This window comes from Sinocyclocheilus anshuiensis, unplaced genomic scaffold (genome assembly GCF_001515605.1).
Source record: "Sinocyclocheilus anshuiensis isolate Anshui unplaced genomic scaffold, SAMN03320099.WGS_v1.1 scaffold311, whole genome shotgun sequence".
Lineage (NCBI taxonomy): Eukaryota > Metazoa > Chordata > Actinopteri > Cypriniformes > Cyprinidae > Sinocyclocheilus > Sinocyclocheilus anshuiensis.
In genome coordinates this window covers 363352-383251 of record NW_015549606.1, presented here as the reverse complement: position 1 = coordinate 383251, position 19900 = coordinate 363352, and the positions used below count along the sequence as shown (strand labels likewise).

The following is a 19900-nucleotide window of genomic DNA, read 5'->3' as shown; positions in this document are numbered from 1 at the left end:
AGTTTATTCCCCTGATTATTAATAGTTTCCCCTGTGGGATAAATAAAGTCAATAGTCCTATATTAATAATACTTAGTAACATTGTTATCTATTATCCCTTTTATAGTATTATACATAAGTCAAAAACCAACAAGATTTTTTTTTTCACCATGTTTCCAGTTTTCTGCCTCAGGTCCAAAAGAAATGTAAAGAATGTACAAACTGAAAACACTAAATACTTTTGTGATCTATTTTCATTAGTTATTTTCAAAATGGAAATACTGACATGGATGTTTACAGAGCAGAGGTCACCTTTTTAATTCCAATTGGAGAGATGGACTTTTGTTTGTCTTTATTATTATTATTTTGTGCTGTATTATTGGTTACTGTGTTATTTCTCTTTCTAAAGGCAGCAATAAATAACACTTTATTATCTAAAGAGTGTCCATTTGATTTTATACATTAATAATTTTGTGAAATGAATAAATGCATAATAATCGTCATAACAGTGAAACCGTGATTATTCCTCAGACAATAATCGTACCAACAAAATCTATAATCGTTGCATCCCTACTCTTATATAAATTATCCTATCTATCACACACCTCTCTGTAGTGATTTGATAGTTAGTAAATCAGTCAAAAGTTCATAAAGTTTCTGTAATAATCATGTGCATGTTGATTAGTGCAAAAGTCCATACTCTACACTACAGTATGTAGACCTAGTAATAACTTGGTCTGGTGACATCAAAGCAATTGAAGTCTGTTTACAATGTTACCAAAGCTCTTTCATTCTTGATTTATTTTAAGACATCAGTAGTTATTGTTTTACATGGAACAAAATGTTTGTTTACAGATACAACTACAGAAATGTTCATGGTGTTTTTTTACATTCCAGCTTCAAAAGCAAGAAGATCAGACCAGTTTTCTGGAAAAATAACAGTGAAGGCAAAAGAGAAAAGCTACTCAAAACTTGAAATCCCTTACCAAGCTGAGGTTTTAGAAGGGTAAGATTTCTTCACCAGTTCACCAGCATATGTATACAGTTTTGTAACTAGTTCACAATGTTTTTATGCTCACCGTTTCCAGGTACCTGGGCTTCGACCACACAGCCACCCTGTTCCACATCAGAGACAGTCCTGTAGATCCAGTGGACAGGCCCATCTACCTCACCAATACTTTCAACTTTGCCATACGCATCCACAACGTGTCACTTCCAGATGAAGCCAAGACTATGTTCAATGTAAGCAATTTTTTCTAGCCTCTGGATGCGGGTGATCACATTTTTGTCAGCAGAAAACCTCTTTATAGTGTTGAATTAAAATATTTGTTTGTTTTTTAACAGGTGCGTAATTTCAGCACACCAGTTCTTATCCCTCCCCATGAGTCCCGCTATATTTTCTCCCTTCTGTTTCGACCAGTGCGACCCTCCATCCACATCGACAGCAACATTCTCCTCATCACTAATGCTTCTAAATTCCACCTGCCAGTCAGGGCCTACACAGGCTTCTTGGAGGTATGTTAGAAACAGCCTACATGTGACAAAATGTCACTAATGTAACCTAATTATGAATTTTAGATATTGTGAAATTTATTTGTATAATTTTAGAGATTGCTTGGCCATGATTTGTCTTTTCTTTCTTACTTAACAGCCCGTTGTTCTTCCTCCCTGTCTTCGAGAGCACATCCTAGACTTTGGTGTTCTTAGTGCTACAGACACCAGCAGTTTAGTGTTTGTGGTGGTCAACAGCAATCCAATTGAGGTACAAGGTCATCATGTTCAGTACAGTGTGACATTTTGTCATTTGAATAAAAAAATAGCAGTTCTGTTTAAGTTTTTGAGACATTACTGGAGTGAGCAATGATGTAGATGTGGCTTTTTCTCTATAAATAAATTATAGAGAATCATATAGATTATATACATTATAGAGATTTCTCTGTCCTTACAGTTGGAGATAAAGTCATGGTTGGTGACAGGAGACAGTCTGTCAATGGAGTTGCTTAACACAGAAAGAGGGAACAGAAGTATAGCACTGAGCAGAACACAAGAGCTCCAGAACACATCAGCCGCCCAATACAAAACCGTAAGAGCATATTTAACACTCCTTTACGGTCTGTTACCAAAACGTATATATAGCACATCAGAGTCATTTGGACAGCATTACACAGGGCACAGCTTGTCTTTATGCTGGAATGTTCATTAACTAAGAATAATAACTCTATCTCATAACAAATATGATAAGGATTTATAATCCACATATAAAATAGGGGACGCTGAGTAGTGTTGAAATTTCAATGCAAAATAATGTATGTAAAAAAGAACTGAAATGACATATTCTCCTACAATAAACATTGATAACATTTTATTTTATGAAACTGTTATGTATTGTAAACTTTTTATGATCTTTATTTATGTCAGTGAAAATGTTGCAGATTTAAAAAATTTTAAACATAACTCCATACATGGCTATCTCAGATTGTACAGATTGTATTATATCTGCAGGCAGTCATAGGACTTCCGGTGGAATCTTTGCATGTCCGTACTTGTGGTTTGCAAGTGTTGCAAAATTTGTGGTTTTGGGTTACTGCAAGCAAACACATTGTTTTAGACATTTTTCAAAGACCCAAAGTAAGGCAATGTAAACCGAGTGGGCCAGTGTGCATAGAAATGTTTCAGTTAGACCACTGTCTTTTGTATACTTCAAAATAAACTTACATTGGAGTATGTGTGTGCATTTGTTTAGGAAAAGCAGGATTGCTACAGAACATGTAAGGGTTCATAACTCCGTATTGCATGTCTGTTTCCTCACAGGTCATTTTAGCCTCAGGCTACTACGCAGCGTTTAAAGTCACTTTGGTGGCAAAAGCTCTAGAGGGAATATATGATGGAGCCATACATATTACAACAGACTATGAGGTATGTGTTTCATCCAGAAAACACTGTTACCTCTGTTCTTCTTTTCCACAAAAATGGTGCTGGTTGTTGTGCCAAAGCTGGTGCTCGAGGAGGGGGATCTGTGAACTTTAAAATAAGTAATACCATTGATAAATGTTAGGGGTGGGAGAAAAAATCGATTCACCTAACTTTCGCGATTTTTTTAAAAACTATTTAAAAATCGATTGGTTTATCTCAGAATCAGAGATAGATTCTGTATTTAATTATTTTACTTTTCCTAAGAGGTGGTCGGGAGAAGTTAGCGCTTTTATTCCAACAGAGGGCGTTAAATGTATAGGTGTGTTCGACATGAAGCAGCAGCGCCCAGACCAATCGAGAAGGGTATAACTGCAGCCTGGAGATCTCCAAATGGGGGCGGGAACTCCAAAACGGGGTGGGAGCTCCAAAATAGGGCGTGGCTTCCTCCCATTGACAGACAGGCACATGACACGCATGCGCAATTTTTTCCCCCCAATCCACTTCAGTGCAAACTCCACCCCACAGCTGATTCTAAAGATTTTATTGGTTGTGTCAATTAAAGTGTTGATATGGCCGGCTTGGAGAGTATTTACTTAAACACAGTTTATGTCTTAAGTGGAGGAGAACAGTTGGGAGAAAATCCGAGAAGGGTATAACTGCAGCCCTGAGATCTCCAAATGGGGGCGGGAACTCCAAAACGGGGTGGGAGCTCCAAAATAGGGCGTGGCTTCCTCCCATTAACAGACAGGCACATGACACGCATGCACAATATTTTCCCCCAATCCACTTCAGTGCAAACTGCCCCACAGCTGATTCAAAAGTTTTTATTGGTTGTGTCAATTAAAGTTAATAAGATTATGCGATATGAGACTGCCCCCGTTGCTTGGAACAAAGCGATAGAGTAAAATCTTTCCCCTGAGCTGACGGCTTGTGGGAGAGCTCGTGGGTGATTCCCGTTTACATCATTAAGCAAAGGTTTAAACTCCAGTCCGAACACCACTGGCCACGAGCTTTGGGCTCTACTCTCACGGAGAATATTTATTTATATAGCATATTTTATTTTAGATCAACTAGAAACAATGTTTAATTTATAAAGTTTTATTTTGAAATGTAAGTCAATAACAATTGTCCGAAGCCAGAGCCAATGGTGAAATTCTTTGCGTGAAGAGACCCCGCCCCATTTTGGAGATCTCCGGTCTGCAGTTATACCTACTTGGACCAATCGCCGTATGACATCAAAGTACCGCGAGAGCGATTCGAAAGCATGCAGAGCCATCTGCTCTCTGTAGCTCTCGCGGTGCTTTGTCATACAACGAGCGGTCTGCATGCGCAGTGCCGCTGCATTAAATGACGTCGTATACGTTTCAAGCCGGCGCGAGAAAGCAAAGCCATGACAGAGGATCAAACCTCTTCGAGAATTCTTTCTGCACCTTCACGTTTTGAATCCCAAGTGTGGAAACACTTTGGATTTTACACACTGCTGCGAAAACATGACTAAATATGACTAAAACCATAAGCAAAGTAACATAGAACTTTATTTAATTTAATTTATAATTAATTTAATTTAATTTATAATAATAATTTAATTAATAATAAATGTAATAATAATTATAATTGATAATTTATGCATTTAGCAGATGCTTTTATCCAAAGCGACTTACAGTGCATTCAGGCTATACATTTTTTACCAGTATGTGTGTTCCCTGGGAATCGAACCCACGACCTTTTGCGTTGCTAACGGAATGCTCTACCACTGAGGGTTCAGGGTTTTGGTACTTGAAAGTTTCATGGTTCAAGGTATTTTAAAATATGCACTGTGTATGCTCCTGTAATAAAAGTTCAGAATGTGATGCATTGTTTTTGTTAATATGACTCATTTACAGTCATTTCTTTAAGGGTATGATCAAGTATTTTCCATTGTCAAGTTTTTTTATATGTATGTGTATATATGTATATATATATATGTATATATGTAAGTGCATGTGGATATATGAGTATATAAGAATTATGTAAAAAACAAATAGAATGTTTTCATTTATAAATCAGTTACGGTGTTGTCACACAGACCCATTTACACATGTATGAAAGTGGCATATTTTTAACACCGCAGTGGAAACAAATGAGCAATGCTTTCCAAGCCTTCAGTTTATCTGTGTCTATTTCAGATACTGACCATCCCTGTAAAGGCTCTCATAGCAGTAGGAACATTAAGCTGTTCACCTAAACAAATCATTCTTCCTCCTTCATTCCCGGTAAGTAAAATCACTTCTCTATCTTTTTTTTTTTGTTTTTTTAATCCTCAGTGTCCTTTTCAAAATCATAAGTCATAAGTATTCTTTTGTCTCTATTCTTTTTAAATAATCATTCAAAATGACCTGTTCATTGAGATTTCAAAGTAATGAAGACACATGTAATGTGAGCATGTGTGATTCATCCTTGCTTTTACCCCCAGGCACTGTTTGAACACCACTCCCTGTGTCCAGTGCCATGTGCTAACACAACCTGTTTTGCAAACCACTGTTATTTTGAAACAACAACAGACCATTCATTAGGTTTAGCATTTTAGAATATTTTTACTGTGTGTTTTTTTTTTATGGAGGGAAAAGTTGTTCACCAAGGATTTAGCATACAGAGTTCATTCTCACAGAAAGTTAGGCTTCAGCAAATTCGCTCTCTCACAGAGGACGTCCGGTTTTACTTCAAACGACTTCGCAATAACAAAGTGGAGTTGGAACCCAGACGAAAGTCCAAGGTGCCAGGCCCAATTACAACACTATAATGCTATACTAAATCTACCCTCACATAAATGCACCTGCCCACAGTTTGCTCAGTTTGTTTTATGCTATAACTACAATAGTACAATGTAGAATAATTTTGGATGAATCAGATGTTTTTTGTCCTAAAAAATTAATTTTAGTTTTTTTTTACTCCTTTTCCAGATAGCAAACATTTATTTTGATGCCAGCTTGCAGTGTGGTGATCACTGTTATGTGGGATTACCGTTTGTATTAAAATGTATGCTTTCTGTACATCAAAGTATTTTTTCCTAATTTACTTGTTTTTTTAATGCATGGGTTTCATTGAATACTCCTCGTGTGTGTGTGTTTTTCCTGCAGCTGAATCCAGGCCCCATGGTTTAATTATGCAGGAGGACATATGGGACGCTGATGTAGATCTACATCAGCGGCTCCTGAAAAGATGGCGAGAGCTCAAAGAGCAATCAGGCCTTGAGTGAGTCCGATACATCTTGCTTTAAACCTTAGATTAGATGGTTAGATGGTTTTCGATTACCGTGCAGTAGATGCATAGTATCTTTGATATGATTCTCTTGTTTGTTTAGGGTTGAAGCTTTCTTTGAAGTGAACACAGATCTGCAGAAGAATGTGCAGGCCAAGATCTTAGCGCAGCTCACATGGCCCTCGCTGGTCAACTCATCACAACAGATTCATTTTCCTCTCACAAACACCGACAGCTCATCAGTGAGTGTATACACATCAACTCAGCTCACTTTAACACATTTTAGCATGTTTAAATCAACTATAGTATTTTCCCTCAAGTCAAATACATTGACCTGAACTTGTGTCTTTGTAGGAAGAGGAAGTGATTCTAGAAAACTCAGCCGATGTCCCAGTCTACGTTCAGGTTCTTCCTTTGGCTCTTTACCCGAATCCCTCAGTGTTCACAGGCAGACTTGCTGACAGGTAAGGCACTTCCTATGTACTAAACCAGTTATAGACCCCTATATATGATGTGATGTGTTTTCATGTATGAAGACCTATTTATATTGTCTGTGAGAAATAGCAAGTGTGATATTATAAAAACAAAATCTAGCTAGCTAATTCAATTGAGAAAAATAGAGCTATTTAAGTTATCTTGTGAAAATCCTGTATTTTTCATTTTAAATGTCAGTATTTTTGCAATATCATGTAGCACTAATACTGATTTCATCTGATGTCTTTTTGCTGTTCTTAAAGGTTTCCTTTAGGAAGGTTGTCTAACATCAACATTGACACGAATACACTGGAATTCCAGGTTTATAAAAATCATGTAAGTAACAAGGACATAAAATACATAAAAACCATGTATTGTAACAATGTAGTGACATTTTGTTGTTTAATTTAATCAGTTTTACTTTTACTAGAATTGCTGTACAGTGGTTATGGTGTATCTTTATGCTGCTAATGATTTCTGTATGTGTGTCAGTCTTCAGTGATGAAGAGTTCCACAGGATTTGTTGAAGGTTTAACTCGGCCCTATGTATACAACATGCTCCTTATGCCTGGGGAGGTAAAGTCCTTCAACGTGAGGTTTAGACCCATCACCAATCACAGGGTCTCTTCTCTGCTAGTGGTCAGGTAAACTTAGTTTGCCAAAATGAATGCTGAAAATAGAATGGTGTGAGAGTACTGTTGTACATTAACCTTGTCATGTTTGCACAGGAACAACTTGACAGTAGTAGACTTGATCATGGTTCATGGTCAAGGCACCACAGAGAGTCTGAGACTGGCTGGTAAAGCCCCAGGTCTCGGCAGCTCTCTGAGGTTTAAGCTCACCGAGGCATTTCTCAAAGACTGTTCAGAAGGTAAGTGTCAAAATGAAATCAAATTTCAGATGTTTTCATTGTTATAAACTAGTTTGAGATTCTGTACCTTTCTGTTTACATACTACTTATGCTTACTAAATGTCTGTATTGCTAATTTCTTCAAGCTAAAGCCGAGGAACCAAACTTCACTCTTCGAAGGACTTTCAGGTTGGAGAACACAGGGCTTCTTCCAATTAACATCCGATCTATGGAGATCAGTGGCAATGCATGTGAGGGTTATGGCTTCAAAGTTCTCAACTGTGAAGAATTTGCACTCAAACCAAACACTTCAAAAGACCTCGTCATACTGTAAGTGATTTCATGGTTACTTTTTTTAAGTACCAGTGCAGCACTGTGAGGTTTTCTGATTTCTTTTGGTCAAATGTTTGGAATAGCTATTATTATTATTATTATTATTATTTTAATAATTATGTTATGTTCAAATGCTGTTATGTTATGCTCACCAAGTCTGCATTTATTTGATCAAAAAGTTAGTAAAACCAGTAATATTACAATTTATTTTAAGTTCTATTTGAATACATTTTAATATGTAATTGATTATCTTGATATTATCAGTGTTCATTCGTGCACTGCTATTCAAATATTTGGGGTAAGTAATATTAATACTTTAATTCAGCAATGATGCCACAAGTTGATTGAAGGTAGCGGTAAAGATGTTTAGAATGTTTAGAAATAAGTGCTGTTCTTTTTAAATTTTTTTTATTCATCAAAGAATCTTATGTATCATGTATCATAAAAATGCATCAAGATTTCCACATTGACAATAATAAGACCCTTTTTTAATAGAGTAGCAATAATTGAGCACCAAATCAGCATATTAGAATGGTTTCTGAGTAACAGTTGGAGTAAGATTATTAACTCTCTTCTGTCTTGTGAATTCATACAGGTTTACACCAGATTTCACATCATCCAGAGTGATCCGGGAGCTGAAGTTGGTAACTGCGGGGGGTTCAGTGTTTGTGTTTGTGCTGAATGCATCATTGCCATATCACATGCTGGCAGTGTGTGCTGAGACCCTTCCCCGACCCAACTGGGAGCTCGAGCTCTACATCATCGTCTCCCTCATTATGAGGTCTGATTTCTCATATCTGATCACCTGATGGCTAAGAAAGTCTAAACCCTGTCTTATAAACATTACACAACCAAAACGATGCCTTTGTTTACACGGCACACAATTCTGATTTGTTTTTTTGAATCTGATGTTTAGAATTGACTGTCTACACTGCTTTTTGCAGATTTATGGGGTTTCTTTCTATAAAAAAAAAAAAACCTAGACTAGAGAAAGTTATGTGAAAGGGGTCATGAACTGAGAAATCCAAATTCCCTTGATCTTTTGATAAATAAGATGTCATGTGGTTAGTCTAAAAACAGCTTATATTGAAGCCAGTCTGCCAAAATGACAAGTTGTGGAATGTGCCATTTTATGACGTAATAGTGTGGTTAAACACTGCCTCAGCAGAAGAGGATCAATGCCTGCTTCTACATCACTGCCTGTTTAGCCCCGCCCACCGATTCGCGCATGTAGTAGGTAATGACAAGAGCAGCAAAGGCAGGTATATGCAGAAACCAAACAATAAACTTTATATGAAGAACTTTATTTTTAATGAAGTGCCAGACGGTGTCATTAAGAACTTGGTCCTTTGTTCACTTCCACTGCCTCAGCAGAAGAGGATCAATGCCTGCTTCTACATCACTGCCTGTTTAGCCCCGCCCACCGATTCGCGCATGTAGTAGGTAATGACAAGAGCAGCAAAGGCAGGTATATGCAGAAACCAAACAATAAATTTATATGAAGAACTTTATTTTTAATGAAGTGCCAGACGGTGTCATTAAGAACTTGGTCCTTTGTTCACTTAATTTTACCGCGGATTCGACACAGGATTTTCAGAAAGATTGAAACTAAAAGACGAAGCTGTGCCGACTATCTGATGTTGCACCACACAAGTGTGAGTAACTCTCTTAATTACGTGATCACTATTGCTTTGTCTGTTAAACAGATCGTTTGATATGAGTATTTTTGCGTTTTTAACCTAAATCACAGCAGCATCCATCTATGAAGGATGCCGGCTGTGAAACATACACAACTGTTAGCCAATTATAGCAGTGGGCGTTTCCTTTGAGTCTACAATCCGCCACACCTCTTCAAACAGCGTTCTAATGAGGAGGGTCAAAACAGGACAGAAAATAGCCTATTACTTCTAAATTATGATTGTTTTTTATCTTGATAACATTATAAGTGGACCTCAGAGAACAGTACAAAATAAAAAACAAAGGCAGTTCATGACCCCTTTAAACAAATGTTTGCTTATAGATATTATGTAAGTTGTGCATTGTGTTTATATTGTATTAGGAATATTTTTCTAATTCTATTTCATGTATAATATTCCTACGTTTTAAACACGTGAGATTAATAACGTACTTGTCTCTCTTTCTGTGGATGATTAACAGTCTGATATTTCTCTAGCTCCATGTTCCTGCTGGTCATCGCTACTGCCTATCTGGAGGCCCAGGGAATATGGGAGCCTTTCAAACGACGGATGTCTGTGGAATCCAACTCTCCCATGGAGACTGGAAAACCATTTGATCTCAGGGAAATTGTACGAATTCAAAGTGATGCTAAGTGAGTGATGATTTAGGGTTTTTTTATTTTATGTCCTTTCATTTATAAAGAAGTGATCATTCTTATTTGATTCGCATTTTATGTAAGATGCTTTACAAAATGCATTTGATCTGTTGCAGCTTGAATGATTTTGCCGACTCAAACCAGAACTCGACAAGAGGAATGTACGGGTCAAGCAGTGGCGGGAGGGCTGGGGGTCGGCAGGGTGGTCCGCACTCCAGTTCCAACAGCAATGGTGTTCTGCCAGACAGCAAGCCCAGATCTGGTTCAGGCCGCTCTGGATCTATGCAACCCTCCTCCAGCTTTCCGCTCAATAAAGATAGTGGCCAAGGACTGAGCCAGCTAACTAATCGAAAGGCCCGGAGTTCCAAACAGCAGCAGCAGGGCTCAGGCCTCCTGGAGGACCTTCCGAGCTCAGGACCCTCACAGTCCAACAGCACAAGGGCCAACAGTACAGAGGAACAGGATTACAACCGACTTCTGGCAGCCATGGATAAAGACCTCGACAGGCCTGAGTCTCCTGCCAATAACGTGTCTTCAGAACACAATTCACAACAGCCTTCACAAAACAAAGGTAATATATGACAATATATCAGCATAACAATATAGATTAATTTATCATGCCAGGTGTTTGTCCCAGAGGTCAGTGTAAATTGCGAAATGCACAATAGAATTTCTGTTAATTTACTTGTTTTTCAGTGCTTGAATCAAAAGGGAAAGTGAAGAATAAAACAAAAGCTCTTAAAAAGAAAGAGGAGAAAGAGAGGAAAACAAAGGGAAAGACTCAAGGAGAAGATTTAAAAGAGCCACTGGCAGACAACGATGACAGCTCTTCTACTACCACAGAGACCTCCAACCCAGACATGGAGGCCAATATTAAAGAGGTACATACACGTGAAACATGCTAGACCCACCAGAGAAAATCCCAAAACAAACTTGCTCTAAAATGTACATTCTAAATGCACTGTCTGACTATAATTTGTCTTATTAACCAGGAGCCAGTGAAGATGAAAGGAAAATCTGTGTCAGTGGACAATGGAAAAGAAAGAGAAGAAATTACTCCTTCCCCCGCTAAACCAAAAACTAAGAAACAACCAACCACAAAGAAGGAGAATCAAGTGGAAAAATCCAGGTTTGTTCAGAGCTGTCACTGAAGGTGACGTGTGATTTCTGTGTCACTAGGCCCTGATACTGATGGTGAAGAGGTAGGATATGTCTGCATTGCCATGTGCCGCTCTGCTGGGAGCTGTGCTTAGATGAATATTTTAATATGTGCTGCACGCTATCCTTTCAATAATACAACAAACACACCACAATAATGACAGCAGTGAGAAAAGAGCGGTTAGGAAAGCATCTGATCATAGGGATGTGGATATGTTTTCACCAGCTCTGCAATTCAGCACTCCAGTCAAGTCTTGTTTACTTATATAGTGCTTTAATAAAAATGGCTTAAACTGCTTTACAGTATTAAACAAAACAAAAAAAGAGTCCGTATCGCAAAGTTCAACTTCAATTTCAACTATACAGTATTTTTCCAGTGCATTGACAACTTCGCTGTAAAGAATATATTTTATGTCAAATAAAGTGGAGCCCCAGAGCACATCAACCTATTATGTAAACATCATGGACCAATGGCAGTTTGACAAAGTTCAACAGCTAATAAGAGACAGGAAATTCATGCTCTTGAGCTATTTCGAAATGCCAAATTGGACTCCAAATGAACTTTGGACACGTTTTGTTAAAAAATGCAGCACACCTGTTTGTTCTTCAAGAGGGGTCTCAAATTTTATTTGAGCGACCCGAGGTGCTTCTAGTGACACAGAAATGACGTGCTTCATCTTGAAGGACTTGAGGTTTCCAGTGAACCATTCTAGAATGGTTAATCATCACTTTGCATCAGACTTGCATAGGTGATCTTCACCATCTCCATCATTACTCTCACTCTGAATCTTTTTTAATATCAGTGTCTTAATTTTTTTCTATACAGCTCCCTAGAACTCCCTTACGTCACTCCCCTGGAAAAACAGGATAAGCAGCGCAAGACCTTCACCAAAACCCTCGCCAATACAGGAATTCACAGTGTCCCCAAACCACGAGCTCTGAGCAAAAGTAAGTGTCAGATTTCAGCGTTTCCACCCAACTTTTGAATCCGTTAACTCTAGAAACCATTTTGAAACCACTTTTATTCTGTCTGCCTGAGTAGTCAGTGGGAAGATGGGTGATGATCGGCCATCTCCGCTTGGAAAGTTTGTAGTCAATGGCTCCATGCAGGAATTGGGTCATAGCAGCGGATCAGAAGGAGAGAAAGAGTCCCCACCAGAATGGGATGTTCCTCTTAAAACTAGCAACCGTAAGCAATGAAACTGGAAGCATAACCTGTACTCCATTATGAGTCAGTTTGTTACTTTATGTACTCTTATCTAAGTATCTAAATATTTGTGTCATACATTTTATTAGCAGTGGACAGTCTTCAACAGATATCTATGCAGACCATGCATGCAGACCCCTTCCTGAAAGGCTCCAGTTCAGTCATGTCCAGAACCTGTTCACCACCCCCGACCTCCCCTAGCCTGGTGCCTCGTGGAAGCTATGGCAGTGTGCCCCACACCAGCAGGTAACTTTAATGGGCGTGTGCTTTGAAGTGCACGTAATAATAGAACACATTTGGGTAGGGCCTAAAATAACACTTTGCAAGTGCCAAATGTGAATAAAAATCAGCATTGGCGAGTATACGAAAAAAATTTTACTCCCCAGTTGGCTGGTAATTACTTTTTTTCATTAATTCTTACAATGCCTGAGAACACGACATTGTTTAGCACAAAAATAAAATCCCAAAGACTGTTGTAATTATTTAAATATGTAATCTGATGCGCTGCGTGTTTTAAAGGGGTGGTTCACTGGGTTTTTTCTAGGCTTGATTGTGTTTATGGGGTGCAGTCTAACATGTTAATGCTTCGTTTAAAAAAAAAAATTTTTAAAAACGCATAATTTTTCACATAATTTACCTTTATTCCACACAGCTCTGTCCATTCTCTGAGAAATGGGCTGATCTTTTCCTGTTTTTATGAAGCCCCGCCCTCAGAAATAGGCGATGGGCTCTGATTGGTTAGCTAGCCCAGTGTGTTGTGACCACCTAGTGCGCGTCTAAGCGTCCCGGCCCTCACTTCAGCGGCTTGTGCTCCGGTTGTATTGTAAACAATGGCATCGTTAATATCGCTTATCAGTTTGAGCCCGATTGAGAAGCAGAGGATATTATTGAAGAGGATCGTGCGAGGAACAGTATTGAGAACCGCTGCTTTTGAACATTGATTTTGAAACTTGTGAATCCATTAGAATCGTTAGAAGACAGAATCGCGATTCATATATGAACAGATTTTTACGTGCACCTCTAGTTTTCTCTTCCCCCTTTGCTGCCTTTTCCTGAGGGTGGGGTTTAGTAACTTGTTGTAGTCCCTACCAGCCATTTTTGTAGGCATTAAACTGCCAGAATTTTAAAAGACTTAATTTTAAAATAATTTTAAAATTGCAAAGACTAAAGTCTCAAACCTAAAGCGATATTCTTTAAAAAAGTTAAGACTCGGCCGTAATTATTTCCCAATTGGATGCAACAAATGCCTCGTTTGTAATGGGTTTTATTGGTTTTGTCTCGTCACGCCGGGATACAGCATCACAGTATGGTAAGGGGCGTAACATTTCCGTCACACACTTGAGGTATTCGGCCAATCACAATGCACTGGATAGCTGGCCAATCAGCATACACCTCGCTTTTCAGAACGATGAGCTTTGTAAAAATCGATGTTTCAGAAAGGCGGGGCATAGAGGAGCAACAATAATGTACAGTATGTGGAAAATAATGTGTTTTTTTAACCTTAAACCGCATAAACGCATTGCATTTCACCAAATACACCAAATAATGTTCTTTTTAGCAACGTCATATGACCCCTTTGAAGTGTGATCTTTTCATGTGAGTAATGCTGCTTTGAAGTAAATGCTGCTCCACACAAACAGTCTGCAAGTGCTGAGTGTGAGTTTGAGTCGCTTATAACATGCATTTGAAAATACAACATGTGCCAAGCATCTTCCCAAAATTGAAATGAGAAGTGTTTATAAATCTCTCAAAAGAAAGGCATTTCAAAAGATGTTTCCCTGTTGTTTTTTGCCAAAGAAAAAGCAAAGGTTTAACATCTGAAATTCAAGGAAAAACAACAATAAATGTTAGAATTGTAATTGTACTGTTATGTAAAATAATAATAATTATTATTATTATCACAAAGTACTTTTAAAATTCAGTAGTATTATAGTGATCGTTTTGTGTATTAATTTATTAATTATAATAAATAAAATAGTATTTTTATTAATAATAATAATATATTATTTTTTTATTGATAATAATTGCAATTAAGTGTTTCCCCCCAATGTTTTTTTTTTTTTTTAATGAAATAATGCACATACCGTTTCATAGTCGTTAAAAAGTATTTTTGGCCAGTAAATTTTCTTAAGTCACTGGTTATTGGACAGTGTGGCTAAATGTTAGTTTTAGAACCTGCATTTGGGGTATTGGCATCAAGGCATTTCTTGGTTATCAAGTTGGAAAATACATGAGTGACATTGTTTTTCTTGCATAATATTATAGTGAGGCTAATTTGAAGAAGGCTCCAGGGAATAAGCTCACCAATTCGGCCTCTCTGCCTGGTCAGAATGGAAATCCAACTTTCGCAGCTGTAGCTGCTGGCTATGACAAAAGCCCTGGTGAGTTTGCATGTTAAATATAAAGATGATGAACATGGATCAACTTGTAGTGGTGCATGAACAGGAAATTTGAGGACATTACTGATTATTATTATTTTAACACTGATTTAAAGTGCCCCTTGCCACAGATTTGCATGTAAATGTTATACAAGTGGTGTGCTGTTGTTTTTACAGGTGGCAGTGGTTCAGCTAGTAAAGCTGACAGTCTAGGGAAGGTGACACTATCTCACATGACATCAGTGGAGAGTGATGGATCTGACAGGTGCAGTGGCTTCATAATGAAACATCACTTAACCTTCTTTCTCATCTGTTTTACAAGTATATTTATAACTGTGGAAAAGATTTCTAAAAAGATTTATAATCTTTTAGCTCTGAACTGTGGAGCCCAATAGACACCACCAGCAGCCCCAGTTTTGGACCGGTAAATGCTTTCTCTGCTTTTGGACCCAACAACCCACTTAATCTTTCTGGAGGTATGCAACATGTTTAAATAAAATGCAAAATGTTAAAATAAAATTGCAATCAATGTATCCAATATTGTGGTTATTCTCTGTATTAGTTTTCAGAGGCATGACTGTTCCCAAGAGTTCAGAGCCCCAGCAGATTTGGCCTGACTACACTCCAATGTCCCCGTCCATCTGGGATACTGAGCCAAATAATTCCTGGGCTACCAGCACTGGATCTCCAGCAACTCCAACAACTGTAAGATATCGCTTCCTTGTCACATTATCATCTCTCATTCAGATGGACACCTGTGATCCCAAAGAGAACATTAACACTAAGATCATGGAGTATCACAGAAATTACAGTGACATTTCATTTTTTTCTTTTTTGATATCAAGGTTATTTTCAGATTAATCTTGAACCATTACACACTACTGTAAATGTTTGGATCAGCAGTTTTTTTAAATACATTTATTCAGCAAGGATGCATCAAATTTATCAAAAGTGACCGTAAAAACATTTATAATGTTACAAAAGATTTTTATTTTAAATAAATGCTGCTTTTTTTAAACTTTCCATTCCATTGTAAAATACTCTACAATACACCTGTGACCTCATCACATCAGTATTGCTGGGTCTGTTTTGCTTGCAAACCATTCTGCTAAATGGTATTACTGTTTGTAGTTTTGATCAAATAAATGCAGCCTTGGTGAGAATAAGAGACTTCTCTCAAAAACAAAACATAAGAAAACTAACTTACCCCAAACGTTTGAACAGTAGAGTGTGTATATGTAACAATAAGCCAGATGCTTAAAGGTGGGGTAAGCGATTTTTCAAAAACGCTTTAGAAAACTGATTCGGGCCAACTAGCAAAACAAACTTGCAGCCAATCAGCAGTAAGGGGCGTGTCTACTCATGATGTGGAGGAGAGAGCGTTCAGTGCACAGGATGGACATTAGCGAGCCGAGCGACAGAAAGATAGAGATGGCGGATAAAAAAACAAGAGGAAAACATCTGCAGAACAAAAGAAGGCTTAAGGCAATAAGGCAAGATGTAGGACCCGTGTAAATATCGGATCAGCTTTCCAGCACTGGAGAGAACTCAAGGAGCGGAAGGCCTGCGATCGGACGCCGAGGTTGCTTTGTTTCTTCTCGATAGGTGAGTAACACCGTGTGCGCTGCAACAGCTAAAGTCTGTCTAGTACACTGGACGCGACAAAGCGACCGTTGAAAATCATTTGAAATTTGTGTCAATACGTCATGAATAGAACGCAGCAGCAGTTTTCTGTCGGGGATTTGTCTATGGTGTAGACAGCATCACTGATTATAATGAGTTCCATAGCATTTTGTCGCGCCGCACTACTCGCGTCCGGTGTAGACACGGTGTAACATTGGTTTTGCTTTGTTTCACAGAACTAATAGTTGCCTGGGTTGCGTACATATGTGTGGGGCGGAGCTATCAAAATAGGGGCGAGACCCCCAAAAGTGTTTGTTTTGGTGATTTCAAATGTCAACATTGGCTACCAGAAATCGCTTACCCCACCTTTAACATGTTTCAGATTACCCCTGACTGTATATAAAGGTAGTTCTGCAGGCTATGAGATGATCATCTTTCTCTTTCTGCCTGTCTTCAGTCCATTTTGGGGAGTGCGCACAGTCCCTGGTCCTTCAGCAGGTCCATCTGGTCCACTGGCAATGACTCCACCCTGCACTCCTTCAGTCCTCCTACCTCCTCCGCTCTCCCTGACTTGGTTAGCCACACTGCGCCGCCCACACCTGCCCCCAATGACATAGGCCGCACCTACAACCCCTGGAGCATGGGGTGGTCTCCCTCACTCAATCGCTGGAACTCGGAGCCCTGGCCTAACAGCCCCGACAACAACAACGGCATCTGAGACACAACAGCCCACTGGGCAACAGAAAATGCAGTGGTTTCTAATCTTATTTTATTTTTCCTGGTTGAACAGTATGTTGTACACCAAGATAATTTTAATGATTGGAAGAAATCTTGAATTGTAATGGTACAAATGTCCACTGGAAACCCAGTGTTGCATTTACAAGTCCCCCTCAAAATACAATCCTATTTATTTTAGTGGGGTATCATAAAAATGCCTTAAGTTCAATTTTAGCTAACAAAGCGAATGAAAGATTGAAGACATTGGCTTAATGCTATTGCCCTGGTAGGGGTGTTTTTCTTTACAATTTTAGAGATTCCCTATTTTGAGTGATATTAAAGTATTGGTCCAGTATTACTGTATTAAAATGCAAGATGCAGTGTTACTCAACCTTAAAATAAGCACTTTGTGTAAAACACCACTCCTACAATGCTGTCATTTTGGTTTGAGATGTTTTCATTCATTTTAGAGCATTTTCTGGCCGTATTTGTTGGTTGATTTAATGTTCGGAAAGATACATGTAGTTGCCAAGACTACAATTACCACATTGATTTGAACCCCTCTGAATCAAAGCCAAATGTAAATGCATTCAGGATTCAGATTTTATTTTTATTTTAATTGCCCTCTGCTTAAAGTGAAAAGCTTCATTTGCTGAAATTGGCTTTTAATTTGAGGGAGCTTAAAGAACTTGAAATGTGTTCTGTGCATCGTTCATTTGTCACTTCTAGAGTTAATGTTTTGGTCACATTGGTTGAAATAAACATATCAGGCTAGAATATTGACTTCTCATTTTATTTCTGCCTAAATTGAAGGGATAGTTCACCCAAAAATGAAAACTGTCATTTACTCATCTCATCTCATTTTAAACCTAGATTTACATTTTCAAAACATCAATAAGGATATTTCTGTCCATGCAATCAAAAGTTTGATGATTCAAACAGATTAAAAAAATATTTTAAGCAATCCATATAAATCAAGAAGTTTAATTGAATTCTTCTGAAAAGAGACACTTTATATGATGAATAGAATTAATTTAGGCTTTTTCTTCCTTATTTAAACGGATCAATGAATGGTTAATATGGATTACTTTTATGACGTTTATATTTCTGAAGCATCAAAGTTTTGGTTGTGCAGATAGGAATCTACGGTGGCCCAGTAGTGCACAACACAACGAAATCACCACAACACAATGCAAAAGACTAATTTCATTGTTGTGGCTTGCTTCCATTGTGTTGTGCTAATTTTGTTGTGTTGCGACTTGTTCCATTGTGTTGGGCTAATTTCCTTGTGCTGCGACTTATTTCCATTGTGTTGTGCTAATTTCCTTATATTGTGACTTGTTTCCATTGTGTTGTGCTAATTTTGTCGTGTTGCGACTTGTTCCATTGTGTTGGGCTAATTTCCTTGTGCTGCGACTTATTTCCATTGTGTTGTGCTAATTTCCTTATATTGTGACTTGTTTCCATTGTGTTGTGCTAATTTCATTGTTTTGTGGTTTGTTTCCATTGTGTTGTGCAAATTTTGTTGTGTTGTGGCTTGTTTCCATTGTCGTGCTAATTTTGTTGTGTTACGACTTGTTTCCATTGTGCTGTGCTAATTTTATTGTGTTGTGGCTTGTTTCCATTGTGTTGTGGAGATTTCGTTGTGTTATGCATTACTGGCCCACCGTAGAAATCTCTTAGGTTTTATTACAAATATTTTCTTTTGTGTTTTGAAAATGAATAAGAGTCTTTGGTTTGGAACGATAACAGAACAGGGTTAGTTGCACCAATAAAGTGCAAAGGATGCTACATTTGAAAATGGAAATCTTGTAATACAAATCTATTGCAAAGAAGCATTTCTATGCTATTTGTAAAGCTGCTTTCAGCATCAAGCTGAACTTTTTAAGATCACATGTCCTCATCACAAAGACAAGATGGTCTTTCTTTAGCGTATTGGCTGGGTCCACAACCATCATGCCTCGTCCCAGTTGACCTTGTACCTCCACACGTACAGCACACTGTAAACTCTCTGTGATCACGCTGCTGTCCACACAAGCTGCCACAGCGAAGGTGTCGTAGGGTACAAACCCGTGCCCAAAGAACAAATCTTTGTTGATGATGCGAGGTTCTCTGGAGTAGGCCCAGCACTTGGAGGTTATCTTCTTCAGGAATCGAGCAGCTGATGTATCCTGATTGACCAGCTCATCAAAACACTCCTGGAAAAATGTTAAGCACATAAATGAGTCAGGCCTAAAATATATTCAATGGTAGAATGGATTTTGCTCACAATGGGCAGCTCTTACCCAAGATAGCTTGTTTCCGCAAGTGAACTCCCAGGTTGCGAGGTGTGTTGAGCAGGTATATTCTTCCAAAACTACATAAGCTGATTCAGCATCCATACTAAAATTAAACTCTGCAGATGGTGTCAGATTTCCCTTGCCTGGAAAATGAACAGTGGTCGGATGAAGCTCAGTATAAAGCGTCCTGATTGGGATACGTGTCCTGACGTGCTGTTGTTGGCACTGCCTTGGTTTTATTTAAAAAGGGGTCATATGATGCGATTTCAAGTTTTCCTTTCTCTTTGGAGTGTTACAAGCTGATTGTGCATAGATAAGATCCCTGAAGTTGCAAAGACTAAAGTCGCAAACCCAAAGAGATATTCTTTATCAAAGTTAAGACTCTGCCACGCCCTCCTAAAACACCTCATTTAAACACGC

General features: G+C 38.4%; 2 protein-coding genes across 4 annotated transcripts in view; one reads left to right on the top strand and one right to left on the bottom strand.

Moving 5' to 3' along the window:
- The window catches only part of tmem131 (transmembrane protein 131), a 48371-nt gene extending 30393 nt beyond the window's left edge, over positions 1-17978 (top strand). Inside the window, exons 13-41 of one of the 2 annotated variants that reach the window (XM_016447804.1) lie at positions 877-985; positions 1068-1221; positions 1324-1494; positions 1631-1741; positions 1928-2062; positions 2791-2895; positions 5058-5144; positions 5492-5644; positions 5832-5907; positions 6009-6123; positions 6233-6371; positions 6484-6593; positions 6867-6939; positions 7096-7247; positions 7332-7474; positions 7600-7783; positions 8382-8567; positions 9960-10115; positions 10235-10689; positions 10815-10999; positions 11111-11247; positions 12103-12224; positions 12319-12465; positions 12576-12729; positions 14749-14864; positions 15039-15126; positions 15234-15337; positions 15424-15566; positions 16942-17978. In XM_016447804.1, coding sequence (XP_016303290.1) covers positions 877-985; positions 1068-1221; positions 1324-1494; positions 1631-1741; positions 1928-2062; positions 2791-2895; positions 5058-5144; positions 5492-5644; positions 5832-5907; positions 6009-6123; positions 6233-6371; positions 6484-6593; positions 6867-6939; positions 7096-7247; positions 7332-7474; positions 7600-7783; positions 8382-8567; positions 9960-10115; positions 10235-10689; positions 10815-10999; positions 11111-11247; positions 12103-12224; positions 12319-12465; positions 12576-12729; positions 14749-14864; positions 15039-15126; positions 15234-15337; positions 15424-15566; positions 16942-17202 — 4271 coding nt within the window. In that variant the 3' untranslated portion in view covers positions 17203-17978. Of the gene's footprint in view, positions 1-876; positions 986-1067; positions 1222-1323; positions 1495-1630; positions 1742-1927; positions 2063-2790; positions 2896-5057; positions 5145-5491; positions 5645-5831; positions 5908-6008; positions 6124-6232; positions 6372-6483; positions 6594-6866; positions 6940-7095; positions 7248-7331; positions 7475-7599; positions 7784-8381; positions 8568-9959; positions 10116-10234; positions 10690-10814; positions 11000-11110; positions 11248-12102; positions 12225-12318; positions 12466-12572; positions 12730-14748; positions 14865-15038; positions 15127-15233; positions 15338-15423; positions 15567-16941 lie in introns of both variants that reach the window. The other variant, XM_016447803.1, reaches the window with a different exon arrangement.
- Positions 17979-18797: 819 nt separating this feature from the next.
- Positions 18798-19900, bottom strand: part of LOC107659008 (probable uridine nucleosidase 1) — a 3894-nt gene continuing 2791 nt past the window's right edge. For both annotated transcript variants that reach the window (XM_016447772.1, XM_016447773.1), the window contains 2 exons: positions 19487-19623; positions 18798-19399 (listed from right to left, as the gene is read on the bottom strand). In XM_016447772.1, coding sequence (XP_016303258.1) covers positions 19043-19399; positions 19487-19623 — 494 coding nt within the window. In that variant the 3' untranslated portion in view covers positions 18798-19042. The remainder of the gene's footprint in view (positions 19400-19486; positions 19624-19900) is intronic.